The following is a 23319-nucleotide window of genomic DNA, read 5'->3' as shown; positions in this document are numbered from 1 at the left end:
ATGCAGTTACAGATGCATGCAAATGCTCCCAGATTTGTGCCTCAAATAGATGGATCACCACGGATCAATACTCTTAATAAGAACGATCAATAAATCTATTAGTCAATTATGTCATTTTAATCTTTCCGTGAAGGAAAACATTAAAACCGGACAAATACACAACATTAAAGCAGCATTAAAGCTCTGCTAAATTAGCCTGATAATTATCTGCTTAGATGTTAAAGATGGTGTTTGTCTACAACAGGTGCACCTGACTTATTCAACAAATACGTCAGAAACAAACAGCAATTTAAAGAAATAGAAAAAAATCTCCATAATGCTGCAACATGAATTGATTGAGGAAGCAGTAGTATAATTAGTAATAAAAAAAACAATACATCCAATAGAATAAATATGATCAAATGTACATTTAATAAATAAAAATAATTCTTATTTAAACAAATCTAGGAGGCGCGTGTCCTGTTGAGAAAATATTCAAGTAAAGTCAGCTCCTGGATGAATTGTACAGAATAAATAAACAAATAGTCTGCCACAGTTTCTATGGACAATTAATAATAATTTTGTTTCCTTGTTTCCATTGTGTAGATAGGAGCACAGTGCAATGACTTGAATTTTAATATTCAAATCAGCACCAGTCTGAAGCCGAGGGAGGATGACAAATTGTTTTGACCCGTTCTTGCATGAAGAAACTTGCCATTGCGCTTCTTGCGATAAGCATCCATCGTGGTAAGCAAATAAAGGTGAAGCCTGATTGAAACCGATGCAAAGGGGAATCAAAACATCTGCCGGCAGGCGCCCTTGCATGTGCAACGCGTGACGCAGCTCCCTGCAGTTCAGGAGTTCAGGGGCAGGTGTTTTGACGAGGACAGTCCGGGAGAGGGGCAGCTAGGTGTCCGAAGTGTCGGCGTGTGAGTGCGGTGCCTCGGGCCCCGGGTCGCAGAGCAGCCCGTCTCTCCGTAATTTCTTCTGCTTCATGCGTCTGTTCTGAAACCAAACTTTCACCTGCGTCTCGTTGAGCTGCAGGGCGCTGGCGACCTCCACCCGCCTGGCCCGCGTCAGGTACTTGCTGAAGTGGAACTCTTTCTCCAGCTCTGTCAGCTGCTTGGTGCTGAAGATGGTCCTCGGGACCCCGTTCATCGTGGCATGGTCACCCGTACAGATGCTGCTGCTTCCCGCCTCCACAGCACCGAGGCCCGAGCCAACAACACTGAACCCACAGGTCATGGGCATCCTGGCTGGGAACAGAGGACATGAAATCAGTCGTCAGCAATATATCAATAAGGTTACCCCAAAAAACCTACTGAACAAAGTTATCCACGATAAAATTATATATTATTACAGAGTTGAAACTATTATTGTATAATAAACTTTAGTCAAGGTCACATATATGAAGTTTTAACTTTTGTATAAATCCCCAGAAATTAAATAAAATATTCATTAGAGATGCATCTGTACTGGTTATTTGTGTGATATTGAGGAATATAAATAAATAAAATGAATCACAGATTTGTTTGATACTGAAGAAATGAGTTCAAACATTCAAAACTATTATCTACAAGAAACTGATTTGTAGGAATTGGCCATGTGCCAAAGTGTTGAATTAAAGTCTTCACCCGGGAGCCATTTTTTTGTCTGTATAACAGACGTATTTCACCGAGGTATCAACTTTAGCAGTAGCCTATAGGCACACTGTAAAATCTTTTGCTGCTGTCAAACATGTGAATGGGAAATGATGTGTTATCTACTTGAACATAATAACAGAAACACCTGTACAGTACAATGCAATCTCATGCAACAACATCACAAATCATAGACTGAAAAAGGATTTCAACACCTCTGAGTCTGAGAGATTTGAACGTTTCACATATATTTCGTAAAGGTCTTGCCCTTAAAGTCCAAGACAAGTTCACCAAATAGTAAAGCAACATTTGTCAAGGTATATTGCAGATATATGGAAAAGTTGTCAGGAAATGTTTGGCGATTCAAAACAACTTTGTATCGTTTACAGCCCATTAACTGTATTCATCAGAATCATTAATAATTTGCCTTTAGGCCTTTCTGTGTCAATGACAGTTTAACAGTTTACAAATCCTTTCAAACACTGCATTAATGACAAATGCCTCCATTTTTTCCCTCTGAGGTTTCTGGGTCACACATTAAAGTATCATCTATGCTACTTATGTGCAATGAATGACAGGAACCGCAGCTATATCTTGATTTTTCATTGCCGACATTGTGGGTAAGTTGTCAGTGTGTCTTTGCCTCTGAGAAAATGTGCTGCTGCTGCATAATGGAGTCAGTGTGCCAGGTGTAGAGCAATGTCTACCACCACAATTCATAGATAGGAAGGTTAACAGGCCTCTAGCCACTTGGAAAAGCATAGCAGATGGAAAGGTCAGTTATAGGATAAATGTCGACATCTGTGTTTTAAGAGAATGAATGTCAAGGTAACCGAGCCTGAGAATTAGAGGGCAGTGAATATGAAGGAACCAATACGGAGGAAGTGTACGTAATTAAGAACTTCAGCTATCAGGAGTGCAAATCACATGCACATTCTGATTAATGGCACCAAAGATAATAGAATTGATGCCGGCCAGAAGGCATAAAAGAATCAAACTAAATATTTGAGAAATGACTTGCATGCTTAAAAATAGCCAGGCAGCAAAGGGAATGGAAGGGCCTTCTGAGCCAAGGAGAGGGAAGAAGAAAAGGGATAGATCGATACACATTGCCTCAGTCATCTGGGCATCCAGCCCACAGTAATTCAGGTGCTGTCAAAGCATAATTGAAGAATGACGCACTGGGAGTATATACACTGAGCCAAGAGATCAGGTTACTGCAGGTCTGTGGAGGCCTTTCAACATGGAGGAATATACGCAAGACTTTGTTTTGTGCCAAAGCCAATACAACCTCCAGAGGAAAGCATACTTTCACTAATGACTCTTCTACAAGTTACACTATAGCGCTAATGAGTTACTCCTACAGATGATCCACTCCAGATAGATACAGAAGGAGGCTGCAAAGATGCAAACGGTACTGCGAGGAGATGTGTGTGCGTGGGTGGGTTTGAGCAAATTACTTTCACAAGTGCACGGATTTAGTTCAGATGAGTGGCTAATGTGTTTTATGACTGAAACGACTCCTCGACCAGTGAAATGTGTTGCTGTCACCTTTTGCCTCCCTCACTGTGGCATCATCAGAGAAATGTCGTCCCACTCATCTAGATTCTGAAGTGGGAAACCAAAGGCTAGAAAGTGCAATTTTGTGTTTGTTGCATGTTAAACATTGCAAAAAAAATTCTTCTCATACAGCAGCATCATGAGAACAATGATCCACTGATTGAATTTCTTTTTTTTTGTCAGTTTATCCTTTTCTACATCATATAACATTGAACTTTTCCAAGTAAAATCAGATGTAGTATCGTCATCCTTTGTATCTGTAATGGAGCCTTAATCTAAAGGGACATTTCACAAGCTGTATGGATGCACATCATGAATGAACATGAACAGGGTAATCAAAAGCTAAAAAAATGTTAACTGTGCAGTCAAATCAATGTTGTTGATTTTGTGCACTCTGACCCCCCTCTGCTGAATCATCAGAAATAATGTGTTCACATCATTTTATATGTGAATGTGGATGCTGCTGCAGCCCTGGGTTTGTAGCAGTACTTGCAGAGGAGCTTAGGCCTTTTCACAGTCTGGTGGTAAAGACCTGCATATTTGGTCACTGAACATTTGGGTCAGCAGCACCCTACAGTAGACAGAGGTTGTGCTTTGGGATAAAAAAAAAGGTTAACCACCATTGTAGTCAATCTTCGTCCATGTAAAATGTATGAAACCCATCCCAACTCCAGTAGCAAGTCAGTCAACTGACATTATTGACCAAATGAGGGATCTATAAGATACTATCACTCACATAAAATTGAGGATTGATAGGCATTTTTCACATTAGTAGGCTATTGGTATTTTTTTAAAGCCTGAGTATTCTTCTGTGGGCTCTCTGCCCAGGACTCATCAGTCAGGGAAATGATGATCTGTGACAGCAATTATGTTAAAAAGGTGGACACATGTAAAGGTGCTGCAAACTGAAATCAATACACAAGGGCTTTCATTACAAACAGACAACTAATCAATACCCAGGGAGCACTCCAGCTTACAACAGTAAGTTTTACTCAACTTCCTGTGAGTCTCGACAGCCAGTGGTCTGTTGCATTATTCAACGGCTACTGGTTAGTAAGGGCAAGGGTAAATAATTGATTATTTTCCAGTTGAATATACAGTGAGGCTTTGCAGGCTTTCTACTGTTCTCCACCCTCATTGTGTACAGTCTAGACCCTGCTTGTAACAGTAGGTGGAGCGACAATGTTAAAATTCCTAACAGACTTACAGTAACATGGAAACTTTAAGGAAATAGTAACCGGGTCCTCATGTGCATATTCAAATGTGGCGTCGACTAGACAGCTAGTGCCGTATTCCAAACACTTTGATCTGCTTTAAAAAGTGGGAAATGATTTCTTTTTAAATGCAACTTTATTGTTGGTGACGGAGGAATTGGTGCACTGTGACGCACAAAACACGTCAGCTATTTTTTTTTCTCTTTTTTTTCCAGCTTGAAGAGAAAACTTCGACCAAACTTTCCCCAACTATGAATGAAAGTTATCCAAAGTTTAAAGTTCCACCAATAACTCATTTATCCTGAATACGTTAATATATCAAGGTTAATGTATCCCTCATCTCGTGCACAATCTCCCATGACAAAAAACTTACCCGCCTGGTGCTGACTCCTTCTCACTCTCATCCACTCAAAAGTTGTACTGCTTACATCCATATGAGCCACGTTACAGTCCGAGCCAGCTGAACTCCCCATGGCGACGTGAATTTCGGGGCCATTACGAGAGTAGATTTGAATTTGCTCGGCCAGGGAGCCAAAACCGGATTGTAGCGATTCGTTGTTATTTGACGCGCAGTATCCGCGTCCTGGAGAGCCCTGCCCCTGCACCCTGCACCGCCAGGGGACAAGGGACGAGTGGGGGCAGGCCGGTGCCGAGAAGCCCTCGAGAGTCTCGCATGCTGGAGGAGGAGGAGGAGGAGGGCTGTCCAAAGAGGTGCAACTGTTGGAGAGAGTTAAGTACCGGGGATGCGGAGTATTAAATCCTGAGGCGACTTTCACCTCCAATTTCCCCTCCTCATCACGACTGTCGAGTTCAGGATGCGTCCTGACGTCCAGGTCCCGGTTTATGACCTCTTTTGCTCGGCGGCAGCCCGTGAACAGAGGGCTACTCTCCCTTTCGGCCGTTAACTCTTGATAGGAAGTCATTATCACCTCTCCCCTGCATAATCATTGGACGGGGTTGCACTTCATGCCCGGCCTCTCATGCATCCAAGTAACGCATGGTCAGGCGGCTGGACGACCGTGGGGACATTCCTCAGAGGAGAAACAGCAGTCTCTGATTGATGGAGATGACGTGCCCTCCTGGTCTCGGCCAATAGCTGGACATCTCTGTCATCAGAGAGGACAGCACTGATTAAACAGAGTTGAGAAACTCACGTTGGGTCAACATTGTAATGGTGCCCGAGCACAAAGCGTTGCACCACGCAGGCCACAGCAAAACCTACACACAACCTCAAAAGCAGCGAGGAAAGTCAGTCATCATCAGCAGACACTGAGGGCCTTCATTGGCCTCTCACCTATGCAAACAGGTAGGCTATGACGACAGTAGTTTTTTGTAAGTTACATTGGTTTTTTGTTTTTTTTTACCTCAGGAGGAATATATTTTGGGTCAAACTCTGGTATTTTGATTATTTTTCACAACAATGAGCACTTCTTCTTTTTCCAAAGCTAAATTAGCATAATATAGGCCTACATTGATGCAGCTAATGGTTTATGCAAATCTGGGAAGGCTACTTGAAAACCAGAGGCCCTTTTTAGCAAAGGGGCTTAGGTCATGTGAAAGGCACACTTAATGGGTTCAGAGGTCGTGACAGCTGGTATTTAGAAGTTCAGTGGCAGCAGATTTGTAATTAGCCTCGAACAAATACAAAAAATGGCTCCGAGCAGAGATCAAGAAGTTGTGACTGACAGAGAGGACATGTTTATCTCTAGGTTAAACTAGCTCTTCTGCTGGAATCCGTTTATGCAGAATCCAAAATATCTGGTTTGAGGACTGTTCATATATTTCGACATAGGTGTGTTAACTCAGTCATGAATCACCATGTTAAACTTTTCATGCATGTGCAAATAGCGTTGCATGCTGCTATTCAAACTTGATTGACATAAACAAAAACAAACAAACCTTAAACACTCCCAAAATGACGTGCATAAAAGATTAATACACCAAGCCCAGGACTGCAAATATGTACACTGACTTAAAACATGCAAATAGGCCTAATGCAACTGACTTATATTTTGGTACACTATACAGGGACACAGCAGCCCAGTGTTTCCACCCAGCCCTTAAGTTAAAATGTCAATGAGCTCCACAGTGCAGCAGAGGTTGTTTTTTTTCTATAGACTGGTGACCTACTTTGAAATACGTTGCTCGGGCTGCTCGCATATATTGGAACGAGAATAATTAAAGCTATAATAATACGCTCATAGTCTGATGTTAATGTTTAATCTCCAACCCGTTTCATTTTTTTGCTTTGAATCGAAAGTGAAGTGATTATGTCTTGTATTTTCAAAGAAATCCAACAATTGTGAAATTCCAAAGAAACACTAGTAGTAGCCCGTTTTATAAGTCATGTTTCATGTGTTTGGCTTCGTCGCGATACAATTTATCACTCAAGCTGGAGCCATGATGTTGAAATTATATTTCTACTTTTCATTATTTCTTATTTATAATTAATTAGAATTGTTTATTTTTTCGGTCCCTGTATGCTTAGATCAATCAATGACAAAACAAATACAGTATGTGAATTGAAAGCCAGACCATGCAGGTTAATGCTATTTTTTAGCAGTATTATTATCATTATTATTGTTATATTTTATCTTACAGTTTATCAGATAACTGTACAAATCTACCACTCGTGACATTTGAATAACAACCTAAACTTAAAACAACAACATGTTACTGTTCTTTCGTATTATTTGAACAATATCTCGTATGTCTTTTAAGTCTGCAGTAATTACAAAATAATTCAGCGTAATGAACAACGTCTAACTGCATTCTTACAGCACAGAAATATGGTCCCAGCTGTTGGAGTTAATAGGATTCCACAGGCAGCGATGTGCTGAATGACTGAGTGCAATATATCCCTTCTCTCCATGCATTTGCAGGGTGCACTGATCCATCTTCATGTCAGCTCGGAGGTTACTCAGGGTTCACGTGCTAGCTTGTTTCTCTCCTCCACACTCAATAAATAAATCTCTGCAGCTTTCTGTTTACCGCCTGAATATAAATTTGTTTGCAGTCGATCGAAGACCTGTGCAGAGGTATTAGAAATTGTATTTCTGTAATGGCTTTCAGCACAGGGAGGGGGAGGTGGGAAGTGGTTGCAGAGAGAAAAGAAGAATAAGAAGGAGAAGAAGAATAAGAAAAACAGGTGTAATCCCAGCATTCCCGTATGCAAACGATTTTTTTTTAAACGCATGCCTCAGCCTTCGGACGTATTCAAATTACATTTAAAACCAAGTAACCTTTTTATCATGTAGGACAAGAACAGCAATCCCTTGAAGTGCCATATGTTTGATTAGCATATTTGAAGTGCTGTTCCACATCACTGCCCAGCACCTTCTATGCAACAGAAGTTATATTATCACATTTAGCAAACACAAAAAAATAAGACATCTATAGCCAGGGTTTCTCCCTGTGCACAGCTTGTATCCCCTAAACCACAAACTCTGCATGAGAAATAAGAAAGAGAATAATCTCCCGATTTGGGGGTAATGGATCCAGTTCTGAATTTGATTTCCCTCAAACCAAATTCTACACCCCCATCTACACACAAACCAGAAATGTGAATATTCTGCCACAAACCCTGTAAACATCCTCTTAAAACTCAGTGCAGGCATTTTCTATCATGATCACTATTGTCTCTATTGTTTTGACTGGAGGTGAAGCAAAACATATAGCAGCTCTTGGGTGGCTGTGTCAGGAGGCAGGAGGAGGGAGAGAATATTGACTGATGCTAATTTGTTTTGCGTCCATGCTCTGATGTGTGTCAATAGGCAGTTGAGGCCCTGGGATCAGCGCGGCCGTGCTCAGATTACCTCCACGGTTTGAATTGAACCCTCATCCTGCCGCTGCTGACATGATGCTACTCGCCGCCGTTGACACCGGACCCTTGTCTTGCCCTGCAACACTGTCAAGCCTAATTATATGTCAGCTCTTGACCCTCACAAGACCGGGAATTAACCAGCGCTGACAGACGACTGTCACCACCAGCCAGAGAGGTCACTTCCGTTAATGCAGTTCCAGGAGGGGAAGACGACAGCCATCTTTGCCATGTTTATGGAGCTTAGGCTCATCAATGTGGCATCATGATAGAGCTGTAATATGGCAAAGAGAAATAAAGAGAGAGATAGAGAAAGGGTCAGAGCAAGGCTGAGGCAAAATAAGAGACAGATATTAAAGTGTGGCACATTGACCGGTTGAAAGATGGCTATCCGTATGATTGATAGAGCATGTCTGTGTTTTTCAAATATTGACATTTTTGAAAAATAGTTATGTCAGAACTGAGGTTTGGCTTAGTGTATACCCAGCCCACACACAATCCAGGGAATACCTCTTGAAACAAAGAAATCCATCCACTCACGGTGTGGAATTCTAATAATTGTCCTTGCTTCGTCGTTGAATGGTATGAAATCTGTCACAGTACATAAACCGTAATCATAAATCCAATGCAACTACAGTGCAAATGGCCAGGGACATTACAGATAACTGCATTCTGCACAGGCTCAACAGTCTGACAATGAAGCAATACCTTGCTAATACCGGGGCTTTTTAACAATAGCCTGTAGTATGTACTGCAGTGCTTCACAGCTTCAGTGAGCCAAGAGGCTTGGAGTCGGCAGAATCCCAAACACCATGACAACAAGCCATCAGTCATCTCCCTCCCAAGCTGCTGCGCAGACTTGTGTGTTTCCGGAGTTCTTACTGTGGGAAATGAGCAGGGTTAAACATGAAACAGGAGGAAATGTTCATCATTGCACCGCACTCTGTAATATTCTGTTTTTCGCTGCAGGGAAAGAGAAGCAGTGGTTTTTAATTTATTTATTTTTCTGCTTAAACATCCCCTGCTTGTTCACAATGCAGATCAGTAGTCTACTGTGCATGCTAATCATGGATAATAGCAAAATGCTGATAGAAAAACGACACTGTATTAATAAAGCACTAATCTTCTGTTGAGGCTCAGGAAGGATTATTCCTGCAGTCTCAAGGAAAAATGTCAACCGTGTAAAAGTTTGAAACCTAAAAAAGGTGAAAAAGGTATTGGATATTTACAATATCCAAATATTAGTTTAATATATTTCATTCCACATTAAGTAGCTTTGAGTTTGTTAAAATCATCTTATTTCACACTGTCTGACAGAATCATTTATTCTGTCTCAGCTTCACTGAAGCTATATTATGTTTACACTAAGTGAAATATTCAACCCCAGTACTTCATGAATTCTACGGTTGCATATTCCATCAATACTGGAAAGGGGAATAATCTAGATGTCTTGTGCATCATTTTAAACACATTTCCACAAAATTTCATAAATACATATTTTGTATCTACAAATTTTGGATTATAAGATAAATATAACATTTGTGATAATAAGTTTTTCAGAAATGTTCAGTTTATCAGTTGATGTTTTTCATGCAGTCAATGAAATAAAATATCATGTCAAATGTCCCAGACTTAACCCTTATGTTTTGTTGACATTAGCTTAACTTCCTCATTGTGCAGTGTCCCACTGACCCAACTGCTGTATGTGTAAAAACAGCATTGTATTTGCAAAGAAAATAGTTTTCCTTTACAACATTTGGGATTTTTTTTCTAAAGGTAATAAAACCCAGTATGTAGAAAAGTATTAAAGTGGTTCCATTTGACACAAACTGGGCATGGACATGTGATGTGACAAAATAAGGAAGCATTATTACTACACACACACAAAAAACAAAATCACAAGTTGGTTGTTATTTTAGCTATGCATGGGCAAACATAAATTCATTTTGTTTGTCAAAAAGGCAGTCGCAGGCATAGAAATGTACGGTGTGTTATCCTACATTGTGACATTACTATGTTTTGAGGGCAGTTTGGAGTTTAGAAGATGTCAACATCAATCACAGATATAGAGCATATGAAAATCCATTTTCAAAACCACGTTGTGAGGTATAAAGCACATAAAACAAGGTCAATTTTACACTGAATATTTACATCCAAACATCAGTAATCTGATACATTTCCAAAATATTTATAAGATGCAAATGTTTTTATCTGAGATATTTCCACACAGATTTTTTCGAGAAAAAACCATAAGAAAGTATGCATTGATTAGATGCTGTGTGATAAAGCCGTTGGGTGTTAAATATTTCTTGTGTGATCAATAATGGTCAACATGTGACATTTAGCAGGGTGACTGTTGTGATTACAAGTTCATTCATTTAACTGGAGCTCCACAGAAGGAAAAGTGAGCTCCATCCAGCAGGTGACTCTGTCACTGTGCACAGTGCCGCTCACCACAGCTGAGACAGTTTCATCACCAACTTACCTTTTTATTGTCACCGATCATCCTTAACTGGGAAGCATTTAAAATGTCATTGATCTTGATAATGCCGTGCAGTAATATGACAGTAACAGTTGTATGAGATTCAGGAAGTCAAATTTCCAAGATTGATGAGTCGTAGCAGTTGAGTTATAATCCATCTACCTGAGTAATGCTCAGACTCTGTTCCACACGAAGGAGCAGACAAATAAATAAAACCCATAAAAATGACACCGAAAATTGATACTTAACAATCATCTTGAGCAACAAGCACCTGGAGAGACTGGTGGGCAGCAGTAACTACTGTGGAGGGAAAAGGCTGAGAAGGTTAATAGGTCATAAAAAGAACAAAACCTCCTAAAGGCCAGGCATAAAAGTTCAGGGTTTTGCTCAACAATGGACCAAAGTATTGCATGTAACAGTCACGCTATGGGATGGTTTACAGCTATTATTATTTTTTATTGTACAAATCATTCAATTATAAAGCATAATTATTAAAAAAGGAAAACTGAAAATGAGTCCCAAATTGGTCATAAACTTAAATATTGTGTATTGTATTCTTTTGCAAGAGTAGATTTTGCTGTCTAGCTGATAAGGCTGTGTCATAACTGGGACATAAAACAGTGATGTTCATAAACATATTCTGACAAATCTGTTTATTTTTGTAAATATATTATAGCTATACTTTTTCATGACTGAATAAACCCAAATGAAACCTCAACAGTGCTTTGAAGCATACAAGATTGTTTGAGAGGTAAATATGCAGTAAAGGCATGCAAAGTTGATTGAGTTTGTAAATGTAAATTGTTCCATGAGAAGCTGTTTTATGGCTTCAGGTTTGATGTTATAATGGTAACTTTTATTTTACTTTGAAGGTTCTATATACAGGATTTAGAACATTAATGTAAGAGCAAAGTAAAAATGAAGTGGTGTAAAGTTTACCAAAGATGACATGGGCATGAAGTCAGTCTCCTTCTGTGTGTGTTGTAATCAGAGCTTCTATATGCTTTTTACATAGCTGTGCCGGCCGTGCGTGCCTTTTAGTGCATGTGAGTTTCTGTGTTGTGCCCCAATGGCTAGCTCACTGTCGCCGCTCTGCACTGTTCATATGGCGTTCAAATTCGTAATCCTTACTTGTCAAATACCAGCACTTGGTCAGTGGCCATAAGCCTCATACTATGGTGCTCCAGGTTACCCTCTAGTCAGCCCTGGACGTGGCAAGTTTCCAATCATTACATGCATAGTGTCTTTTCAAAATAAACTTCTGTCTTCATAGGAAGTAAGGTTTAGGCAACAAAACCACTTAGGTTTAGGAAAAGAGCGTGGTTGGCATTAACCTAACTGATGACTCAGATCACTACCAAGTGACTAACGACTCACATGACTAACTAATACTGTGCCAAAATGTCAATGTTTACTTTAAGTTTGGTACAGGACACGGACAGCTTTCTCTTGGACAATAGTCTTGTGTTTGACCCATTCACCTCCCTCCCACCTGCCCTGTTTGGTTTTTTTTTCAAAGGAACTTGCTCTGAACATCTAATAATGCCGGGTGGGTTTACATGCATTAATTCAAAGCGTGGTTGGTCGGTTTCAAACTGTTGGTTTTTGACAGTTTGGGAGTGAGACAGGGTTGACCCCCTCAGGTAAACACTGCAAGCAACGTCAGGACTCTTGCCCTTATTCACACTGTTGGTGCTGTTAGCACTGTTAGCTGCTAACTGCTGGCTGAGACCTCGGTTAAACTCCCGCATGGACGTAAGCACAGACATGAGCTTACGTCATGACGAGGAAACTTCTGGATCTTTTGTTTATACCCCAGTTGCCCCTCAAGACAAACTGTCATGCTCAGAGATTATGCCTTTTCTTTCCACTCCTATTAAGTAAATTACTTGAGTTAATATTGGTATGGAAGCTGAGAGGGAGGTGCACATTCCGCTCATTATTCAACATTTATAAAGATCCATGAACTTATTTTTGTGAAAAGCTTCTTCACATGTGTTAAGTCTTTCTGTTCATACAGGTTTTCTGTAGGGGGTTTTCTTTGTTCTGCCTGAAAGAGTACACTTCCACTTAAAATGTATTTGTCTGTATTTTTCCCGCTGTATTGTTAGTCACCAACCATCCCACCACTGCCAACAAAAGTTGTACATATGTCAATAGAATAGCATGCATAAACATAAACCCTTTCATTAGGTTTATCAATTAGTGTCTCCTGTAGAAATGTAATGAGGAAAGAAAAGTTTAGACACACAAAAAACTGTCCTTCCTCCACTTTCATGGAGAGTGAAAAGTAGTAAACCAGTTTGCTGTCTTCACTGGCCTTTTAAACCCAGTCACCTGCTGTCTGTAGCCAATCAGGGAGGATCTCTGGAATAAGTGCCACTTTAACCCAGGTGGCATTAATCTCCCCCCCATTTGGAGCTGATTGGAATTCATACGTTTTTTGACAACAAAAAAAATCAATAAAGTTATTGAAAGTGAGAAACAAGTAAATGTACCCTTTGTTTGAACTGACTAATAATAAAAATGACCAACAAAACATTTTAAAAGGGGAAGTGTGTTCCTTCTTAAAGGGTCTGGCAGGACAGGGAAGCCCCCCCACAGAAAACTTGTGTGAACAGGAAGATTAAACACAAGTGAAAAAGCATTTCTCAAAAACAAGTTCATAGCTCATATAAATGCTGAACAGATGAGCCAGAGGAATGTGCACCTTCCTCTCAGAATATATACATTACCCCAAGTATATTACTTCCGTGAAAGGTCGCGGTAATGTTCGGCCAACAAAACAGTGTAACATAAGCATGAAAGACAAGTCACAAATGTCACTAATGTCACTTCAAAAATAATGCTTAGTAAAAGACAACTCGGAACTCGAAAAATGTTCAACCTCTTACTAGAAAAACTACAATGGAACAATGTTAAAAACGCCAAAAGAACGTGGAGGCTGCACTGCTGAGACTTCAGTTGTGTGTACACTTGCCAAAGAAGCATCAGCTTGTCAATGACAGCCATGTTTTTTTAATTTATTTATGTTAACGTCATTCACCTGAAGATGTAAATTGCAACTGGGAAAATGCCAACCTCTGAGATGTCTGGAAAGCAGCGTAAGTCATCAATATCCTGCACTCTTAAAGGTAATACCTACCTTACTTAAATAACATTGGCGTACTTTAGTTATGCTCACTATCCTGTGGTTTGAACTCACTTAATGTCAGTAATGTACTCGTATTGCCTTAAAGAGGTATAAAACTAACTTTACATGAGTAAACTGGACTTGTTGCTTTGTGTTCCTGGAAATGCTGGAAATGTTTAGTTATTCTCCTGGTAGGCTAATGCTAATGCTAGGTAACAGTAATCAGTAACTAAGTTAACTAAGCTAACTCAGTTAACTAACACCTCCATGTCATTCACGTAACATTAGGGCATGTAACATTAGCTACATCTATGAGAGCTCTGCCTGAATTCATTGACCTCATTTTTAAAGCTGATAAATAAGACCTTCCCATTAAGACGCCATAAAAAAAAAAATGAAATTGAAGAGCAACCTTCTGTGAAATGGATGTTGGAACGCTGGCCGGCTCTTTACAAAAAACAGGTAAGCAACAAGTTCATAAAATGAATACAACGTATGGATGGTGCTTGCTACAGGGAATAAATAATAAATATTTAAAAGTAAATAAAATAAGTATACAAATTGCATAAAAGTAAAAACACACGTTTTGCATGATGTGAAACTGTCTGTCCCATGCACAGTTTAACTAACAGATTTGCGGTCACCTGTTAACCTGGTACAACATTTTGTGTCTGGGTTCTGTTTTGTCCTTGAAGGTTTTTGCAGAATGGACCACTTGTTTCCTTAAAATCTTAAAATCTAAAAAGGGAATTGTTTTTTTTCTTCTTGTGAAAGTGGTCTTTATGCGCAGTAAAGCTAGCCAGCGGCTGACTCTGGCCTCATATTTACCATACAGACATGAGTGATAATTACGTTCTAATCTAGCACAGAAAGACAGCAAATGAGTGGCTAAACATGTCAAACTATTATTTTAAATCACTTAATTTGGAAAAAATGTGATCCAGTTTCTTCAGAAAAAAACTTTCTCTTAGATTTACCATTTTCCCCCACTGGTAGCCCATGATGTCATAGCCATGATGGTAACTATCTCTCCCAATTTTCCTCTGGGATGATGGAAGTGATTTCTTCAAAGTCTGTTTTGTAAGTATCACATTATTGGTATTTTGAATGTTTTGCACAGTCAAGCCAAAATTCTCACCTCATTTTCAACCTATTGTTATATCACAGGATTTGGATGCCATCGCGGATTTCACACAGGTTTCTGTTGCGGTATTGACTCATATAACTGAAGATAGTCTGCAGCCAGGTCAAAATGCAGGATATGCTGTTAGGGATGACATTAAATACCAAGCTCAAGCCATTTGCCTTATATTTGGACTGTGAAAATATTATTTTACAAGGCTTAAAAGTGGATTTGTTTTTAGTTTGGCCTTGGTTGAGATGCTTATAATGGCACTTTGTTAAAATAAAAACATTGTGCTTAAGTGGTTTCCTAAATTATAGTAAACACAACTGTTAAGTTAAGTCTACTTACTAACTTGTTAAGTTTCTCCTTTTTGTGGCCTGTCTGAATACATTTAGTTTTCCTGTAAAAATCAAAGGCTGCATCCTGGTCAATTCATCCCACTAACACTACCAACCATCCTAACATCAAACAGTTATTATCGTTTATTTCCTCTGGTAGTGATCCCCGTAAAACCACTAACATAAGACTATAAGCTTACTGTGATGGTAACATGATTAGCTTCAGGCTTAACTTTTGTTGAACACAGGGCCAAATGCTTTGAAAGATACTTAAAGCACCATCTCTTTGTTAAAGACATGGCCGTTTTGTTTTCATGGCAGCTTAAGAAAAGTCTTGATGCATAGAGCATTTTTCAAATCTAACCCCAAAATCAGTTTCACAACAGCTGCAAATGGGACAGTGGAACATCAGTCACTGTAAAGGACATGCACAATGCAAAAAATTCAAAATTAATGATGGACCGTAACCAAAGCTGGTTTCATGGCACCACGGCTGGCATCATTTATCACTTCAAAAATCCACTTAATGCATCGCTCCAGTCTGGTCAAAGCCTTACATGTTTTAAAAACATGTAGGGATTTTGGGCTTTGCAAATCTTCCCCCCCTCAAAACAGATGTCCTCAAACTGAGTTTAAGTGAGTTAAAGGAAATAATTACTTTAGTTGCTTACTAGGAGCCACTGAATGTGAGAACAACTGGCTAATTTAATGTTGAAATGGAAGTAGTCTGTTCCCCCTTGCAGTGGGGCCCTTAAGGGGGGGGGGGTTTCCATGACCTCTGGGGATCCCCCCTTGACCCCATCCACAGAATTACTGCACTCCAGTGTGTGGATCCTCCTGGCTTTCAGCGTCTGTAAGGAGAATGTAGTGAGGTACCAGAGGTAAAGTTCCTTTTGAGCCTCGGCAACATTAACACCATAAATCACCCGGCATATATACAAGAATCTCAGGAATTCAACACTGTCTGCTGCTTCTTCCTCTACACAACCCCCCTCTTTCTCTCTTTGTAGACGAACATATTTGAAAGGAAGAACTTTTTCTTGCTTCGTCTTTTTCACCTTTATTACTTTTCTCTTAAATTACCTGGTTGTCACCACTTATTTGATACATATGTGGTGTGGACCTCATTTTATTTGATTCTGAATTTCCACAGAGTTATAGCTGTTATATAGCTCCCCTGACAACTACTAAGACCTGCTGAAAATGGTGTCAAATATTTACCAAATGACAGCTGATCTACTGACTGATTAACTAATGAATTGGGAGCAGGAAGTCATTCTATCCAGGACCACCAGGGGATCATCTTCCTCATTTCATAGCTGTCAGTAGTCCTCTGTGACGGCTCATTTACAGTACAGCCACTGATATAAAACTGTCAGCATGTCCAAAAAATGTGTAAAGTTGTGTTAGGAACATTTATACTGCAGCTCACATTATCGAGTGAAAGAGGAGAAGAACTCCTTCATCGTGAAAGTTGCTGTCTATGTTTGATGTGCAAAACTGTCTAGACCCAAGAGAACCCGTGACCCACTTCTGTCAAATAAAAGGAAATTCCCCGTGGGCGTAATTTAGCTCAGTGAGACGAAAATTCTGAAATCAAAAATAGCAAGAGGAAAATGTTTCCATGACATTATTTACATTTGAGAAACCACTTGTCACAAAGGCACAGTGAATGCTGTTAAAAAAACAAAGTCTCCTCAGTTTTTTTTAAGATAATAAGTTGTCATTAGTGATTGAACCTTACTGGTCTGCTGTGGCCTATGGGCTGCTGGAAGGGCATCTAAGCTAAACAACTAACATACCCCCTGAGAGGGAGGCCAGCCCCAACTTGCAGCACTACAATTTGGCTATTGAAAAGGCAAAGGCTGGGAGGGAGGAGGCAAGAGATCTTGTCATGGTGCCCAGTGGGTTCAGAGCTTGTGGTTGGAGTGCTGGAAGGACTGCCTTGTCTCAGTGATTAATGGTGGGGAACTAGGAGGCAGGAGCGAGGGAGAGGCTTATGTGGCAAGATTGTGCAACTTGAATGCACAATACTGTAGAGTTTTCAATGAATCTAAAGCATGCCTTAATTTGATTACATTCACGATTTATTTATTTATTTTTCTATTTGGGATCTGAATCCTTAATCATGAAATACTGCTAGAAAAAAAATGGAACTCTAATCAGCGATGAATAAGGTAAACATTGCACAAGTGCTTTGGTTTTCCCGAATGCATTTATTTAGCACGTACAGTATATGACACCTCAATTAATCAAGAACTGTATCAAAGACTTGCCTTATCCTTTAATGGCTTTAACAAAAATATAACATCATTTGATATGAACATTATTCTGCCCATTTCACAGTTAAAACATTTTACACAAATGACCTGTTATTTACAGTAGATAATGAAAAAGAGCCAAAATGTAACACTCAGAAAATGGGATCACCACTTAGCTATTATTTGACAAAAGAGGGAAGTATAAAAACTCACTCATATGATTCCCACATGCATTAAACATGCAACGACAATAGAAATGTAACAGGCACAAAATCACAGGAAAACATGTAGTAATTAATTGCTTGAATGTGCATGCCGTAAGAGTACAATCTGAGCAGCAAGTTTGACCTGCAGTCTTCAGTCATTGTGCCTGAGAAACACAAATGATATCGCTGTAGCTCTCCTTTAATTAAGATATGTTCATATAGTTTAATTAAAATGCTTCATGAATGGTGTGTTAAGGGGATTTCAACCCAGGGATGCTAATAAGACATCCACCAGTCTTTCATAAGTAAGTGAAAGTGGATGTATCATTGAGATTTTGATGAGCACAGGAGGGATGGCCATTATGGGGCCCTAGGGCCAGTTTGAAATGCCAGCATGGTGATGACTATCTGCGCCAGTACAGGAAGGCGGAGGACCATTTGCAACAGATGGAAGTATGCAGCTCAGATGGGGCAGGTCTGCGGGGTGATTACACTGACCACTGCTGGCATCACTGTGAGAGCCAAAGAGAGAGGAGGACATGGGAGCGTAATCCATGAAGTGCAGCTCTGAGGAGGAAGTTCTAACCACACAATCACCCTGAAACCTCAGCTGGTCCGCACATGAGCTTGAGCTGAGGGAAGGGCTATAGGGAGACCACTGGGAAGACCCTGCCACCTTTCCATGCCGCTGCTCTTTTTTGTACCTCATCCTGCGGTTCTGAAACCAAATCTTGACCTGGCGATCGGTGAGATGCAGCCCAGCGGCCATCTCCAGCCGCCGGGGACGACGGAGGTAAGGGCTGAAGTGAAACTCCTTCTCCAGCTCCAGCAGCTGGCTGTTGGTGAAGGCCGTTCTCTCCCTCCTGACACAGAGCCGTCCTCGGCCTGACAGATCCGCCGCCACACCACCGCTGACTGATGCAGGAGGAAGCACATAAAGAAGAGAGGGGCTTAAGAGCTAGTGCCACATTTCTAACAGGTCTACCCTGAGATGTACACTCTCCATGGACTTCAAGTGCCAGTAAGAACCATGTTAATCCTCATCCAATCAACCTGGGACAAAGTAGGGCCCTCAGCTCTTCCTCTGTATTCAGTCATGCTTGAGATACTATACAAGACTGGCTGTCTACTGTGTCATGTGTTCAGGGAAAGTTACCTCCTGAAGAAACAGTCTGGGGGAAACATCTGACGCCACTACGGCTGCCTGACAGGCCACATTAATCACAGCTACGCACGGAAGCAGACCTGTCAAATCCCCATCTCAGTCACTTAAAAGGTACCTTGGGACCACCACTGAAAATAACCACCATTAGAGATTCAATTTGAGATGTATATGAGCGATACGGGGCCCTGTTAATAACAACATAACACACAGGGGTTAATGGATACCTAATAGGCCTAATAATAGTGACCTTAGAGAGAAAAGTGCTCTCCCCAACACCAGACTGGCAGACTGAAGCTTCCTTGTTGATAGTAGTGTAGAGATCGTGATTTATTTATTTTGTAAAATTTTAGTAAATAATGTTAGCTCAAAAAATGTTTTGTTGTTTGATCATCTACTTTAGTTTTATTAATTGAATATTATCATTTTCTATTTCTTTAATTCTCTTTTGTTACCTAAAGTACTGAGGCAATATGATTTACACTCAAAATAAACTTGTTTAACAATTGTTATAAGAAACAAAGGATCATAAAGTGATGATGTTTGCTGATTAAGATGCATTTATTGAAAAAGTTTAAGTTTCTTAGTTCCAGATGTGTAGTTCTGTGCAACCTACTCCCTGTAGCTTTGGAATCATTATTGCCAACAGCACCCGGAAGAGCAAAACACTAAAAGACAATGACATTTAAACGAAGCAGGTAAGACATTATTATATTAACTAGTGAGACTTTTGCTTGCTCTGTTTGTAAATGTTGTTATCAGGTTTAAAAGATTGGGGGGCAGCATGTGTCTTTATGGAACAACAATTCTAACAGCTATAATGTCAGATATCAGTTAAATATTCAATGCACAAATGAGGGAAATGCTCGTTAAATTTGGATTCATTGAATCACTGAACCTACTGAAGATTGTACACACACTGATTGCTGTTAAGCTTTAAAAAGGAAATGACAATAAACAAAACTAGAGTTACCAGATTGTTCAGAGTCAGTTGTCCGTGGATTCATCCAGGGAAAAATGACTTCTGATCGGCAGATGGTGAGTAGACTGCAGCTCCTGCTCTTGATGTCCATCTTGCCCTTGGCATGGCAGTGAACCAGAGGCTCCAGTGGGCACTGAGGCTGTTCACCTGGGTTTAACCTGGAACTGACACGAGCAGAGGAGGTCATGTTATGCTGATTAAGTTCAGCTTCTTGGCCTCCACCTCCTCCTTCTTCTCCTTCTTCTTCTTCTTCATTGTATCCCTCGCTTAGTTTTGGCACTGGTCCAGTGCTCATAGCAAAACTGTTGCCATGCAGCTGCAGTGGGAGGGCAGACTGTTGGGGGTCCATGGACCCAGCTCATCAAACTGTCTCAAATAAAACCAGGAATCCCTCAACAGTAGTAAAGACTATAGGACTTTATGTCTGTCTAATATCCGATCACAATTAACCGGAATGCATAAAGCCATGCAGGGAAGAGCACTTGACATAACCATGTGGAACATTTGAATAATATTTACCAGAAGGGTGCCGTGGTCACGTGTGGCCGTCCTCCAATAGCAGAGCTCTGTAGTTGCAAAGTAATCCGCTGGCAACTTGGGGTGACCGAAGAAGCTTCTGCGATATTTCTTCAGACAACATTTCTATGAGCAGCCTGCGTTCCTTTATCTATAAAAACATAAAACGGAATATGAGTAGACGCCAAAAACTATGTATTCAGTGTGAGAGAGAGAAAGAGGGAGATGCTTTTTTTACGCTGGGAGAGAAACAATGGCAGAGAGAGGGGGGGAGACAGAGATAACACTGTCTGGTGAGGAACGTCTCATTACAAACTTAAGTGTTGATTTCTTGTAATATTATCAATTTTTTGAGTGGACGGGATTTTTTAGAAGGAGTCGACCTTTGCAGCTGCACATCCTGAACTTTAAGTGGTAGGTTTTTACCAGATACAGCGCGGGGACATGCTGTTATAGTATGTGTAGGAGCTACAATAATATACTGGATAATTACGCACCATCGACCACAACTCATTATTTCGCTTCAGCCTTTTTTTTTTTTTTTTTTTTTTTTAGAAGTAAAACGCATAAAAATAGATGGTGTTCGGGGTTTATTTTTCTCCAATTAAACAAAATGATAAATATTATTTTTCCCGTATTTCCATGCTATTAGCTGCTCTATATGGGGCACTGTGCAATAAGGCTGCTTTTTGCCTGTAAAATAAATTATTCCGATTATTTTGGATAATTTGGTTTGCAACTCATTTAACTGCCCAGTATAAATCGGCGGGCTTTTCCTTTAAATAACAGCATATGCTTATAACTGTCGGAGTGAAAGTATAGCTTTGGCTTAATAGGATTCACGGGGAGTGGTCAAACAAAGGCTTGACAGTCATTGCCACACAAAGACAAAGGAGGCAATCATTAGAGATTTTTTTTTTTCCAGCGCATTTGCATTAAGCAGGCATCACTGTACAGTATCAAGTGTCCCTGTCTGTGGCTCTGTGAGGTTTTGGAGGGTAAACACCCCGCTCTCTGCACGGCTGGATGGACAAAAGAGTCGGGGGAGAGGTTCAGCAGGGCCCTTATTAACGCATGTTTAGAGTTACAACATACAGCATACAAAACACAAGGAACTCGGAAATATAGTTATGAAGGTGCAAAGCACTTAAACAAAATGTGAATCATTTAAACCCCCATTATAAATATTTTTGGAGAAATTATTTTGGCTTAATGCTACATCAAGTGTGGCCAAATTGAGTTACTTTTTGGGGGAAAAAAACCTCATAAAACATGATTGCTTATTTTCAACACAGCACAATGTATGCAAAGTGGATAAATAACTAAAATAATGAAGCCATCACAATTATTAAATGAAAGAGTGCACCCAAAAGCATCTTCCAAAACGAGAGTTTTCGGCTTATTCTGTGTATAAATCTTAGTTGAAGCAGGCTTTGGATACAAGTTCCTTCTGGTGTTTCACCACAACAAAGCTGTCGAGAAAACCCTCTTTAGATGTCTCTCAGCGGTGATGGATTATGCACTCAGGGTTGCATAGCTTGGAAGAAGAGGAGCCTTCCCCCTTTGCCGTTTCACCCCTGCTTTGGCTGCCACCATCACTGAGGTTTTACCTGGTCACGTCCTTGGATTTATTTATTTTTGTTTTGTTTTAGTTTGGAATTTCCAAGGACACAATACAACTATCGCCCCATACACTATAGCTTATTATTAGTAACCATGATCGACATCAAAACGACTGCTACATGATCATTATTCAATTTTAACTAAAAATGATAAACATTTAGCTTGGAAACATGACTGTAATTATGAACTGAAAACAGCTTTAATCTTCTCAGCCTGTCCATTAAAATGGCAGTTAAGTGCTAAATGTCTCTTCAATTAATCTCAGTATTGGCTGAATGTAGGCCATCACAGCAAAATAAATTTAAATATAACATCTTCTTGTATCTAGTTACACCCAACAATAATAACAATAATAATAATAATAGTGGTTATTGTTATTAGTATTGTTGTTATCATTATTATTATTATTATTATTATTATTATTATTATTATTATTATTATTATTAGTATTATTATTATTTAGTAGAAGTAGTAGTATCATCAGGCGAATTAGGCAGTGTACATCAGCACTGACTGAAATGGGGGAAAGTAATTAAATTCGTTTTGTTTTCCTTACCTCACACCCTTGAACACACTCTCTGAATTGGAGATAGGATCTATGATATACTAGCTCAGCAAGACCATAATTTAGCTCCTCCGCGCCTCCACCACAATTCTCCGTGAACTCTGTGTGAACCGCCTCAGCGGCAATAAATCATTTTTCTCTCTCACACAAAAGCGCGCCGGTCGCTCTGGGTGTCAACCCTTTTACAATTCCTCCTTACCTTCTGCGCTCTCTCGCCTGCTGACACAAACAACCGAGCAAATCGTCGATAAACTTTTATTTTTCAGAGCAATAACTTACAACGGTATTGGGGAATGGGGAGTATATCTGCAAGCGCGCGCACGCGGGGGAACCTGCAGGATGCAATTCTCGTATTTTTATTTTCTTCTTCACATAAATTATATATTCCGTATACAATCAAAAAAACATAATTGTTTTTCAGAGCTCAACGAATGCACGGATCAGTTAATGTATTTCCAGGGGACAGAGCTGGGCAGATAAGAGGAGACTGAGAGAGGGCTGGGGAGAAGACGTTAATGGGCAGAGGATGCTGTCGGTTAAAACGGTGCATACAAATGGCGCTGTCTTGGCAGAGCAAGGAGAAGATTTATGGGCCCGGTGCCCTATATTGCTGTAAACAATGCAGAGTGAAATGAAAGGACTAGAGTTTGCAGACTGCACTTCATAAGTGAGGAAAAGACACACATTGTCAATTTCCCAAACGAGTCCTGAC

The 23319-nt window shown here is 40.1% G+C and overlaps 2 protein-coding genes across 2 annotated transcripts; both read right to left on the bottom strand.

The window, feature by feature from the left end:
- Nucleotides 1–885: 885 nt before the first annotated feature.
- On the bottom strand, nucleotides 886–5316 carry hoxc1a (homeobox C1a). Its single transcript, XM_054609778.1, has 2 exons — nucleotides 4767–5316; nucleotides 886–1235 (listed from the first exon to the last, which is right to left on the bottom strand). Exons 1-2 carry the CDS (start codon nucleotides 5314–5316, stop codon nucleotides 886–888), a joined length of 900 nt encoding a protein of 299 aa, XP_054465753.1.
- Nucleotides 5317–17585: 12269 nt separating this feature from the next.
- On the bottom strand, nucleotides 17586–20252 carry LOC129100137 (homeobox protein Hox-D4-like). The gene is made up of 2 exons (XM_054609679.1): nucleotides 19895–20252; nucleotides 17586–18644 (listed from the first exon to the last, which is right to left on the bottom strand). The coding sequence occupies exons 1-2, from the start codon at nucleotides 20250–20252 to the stop codon at nucleotides 18130–18132; spliced, it is 873 nt and encodes a 290-aa protein (XP_054465654.1). The 3' UTR covers nucleotides 17586–18129.
- Between the last annotated feature and the right edge of the window lie 3067 nt (nucleotides 20253–23319).

The sequence above is a fragment of the Anoplopoma fimbria genome, chromosome 12 (assembly GCF_027596085.1).
Source record: "Anoplopoma fimbria isolate UVic2021 breed Golden Eagle Sablefish chromosome 12, Afim_UVic_2022, whole genome shotgun sequence".
In the NCBI taxonomy this organism is placed as follows: Eukaryota; Metazoa; Chordata; class Actinopteri; order Perciformes; family Anoplopomatidae; genus Anoplopoma; species Anoplopoma fimbria.
Note: the sequence above shows the minus strand (reverse complement) of the source record. Positions and strands in the feature narration are given on the sequence as shown.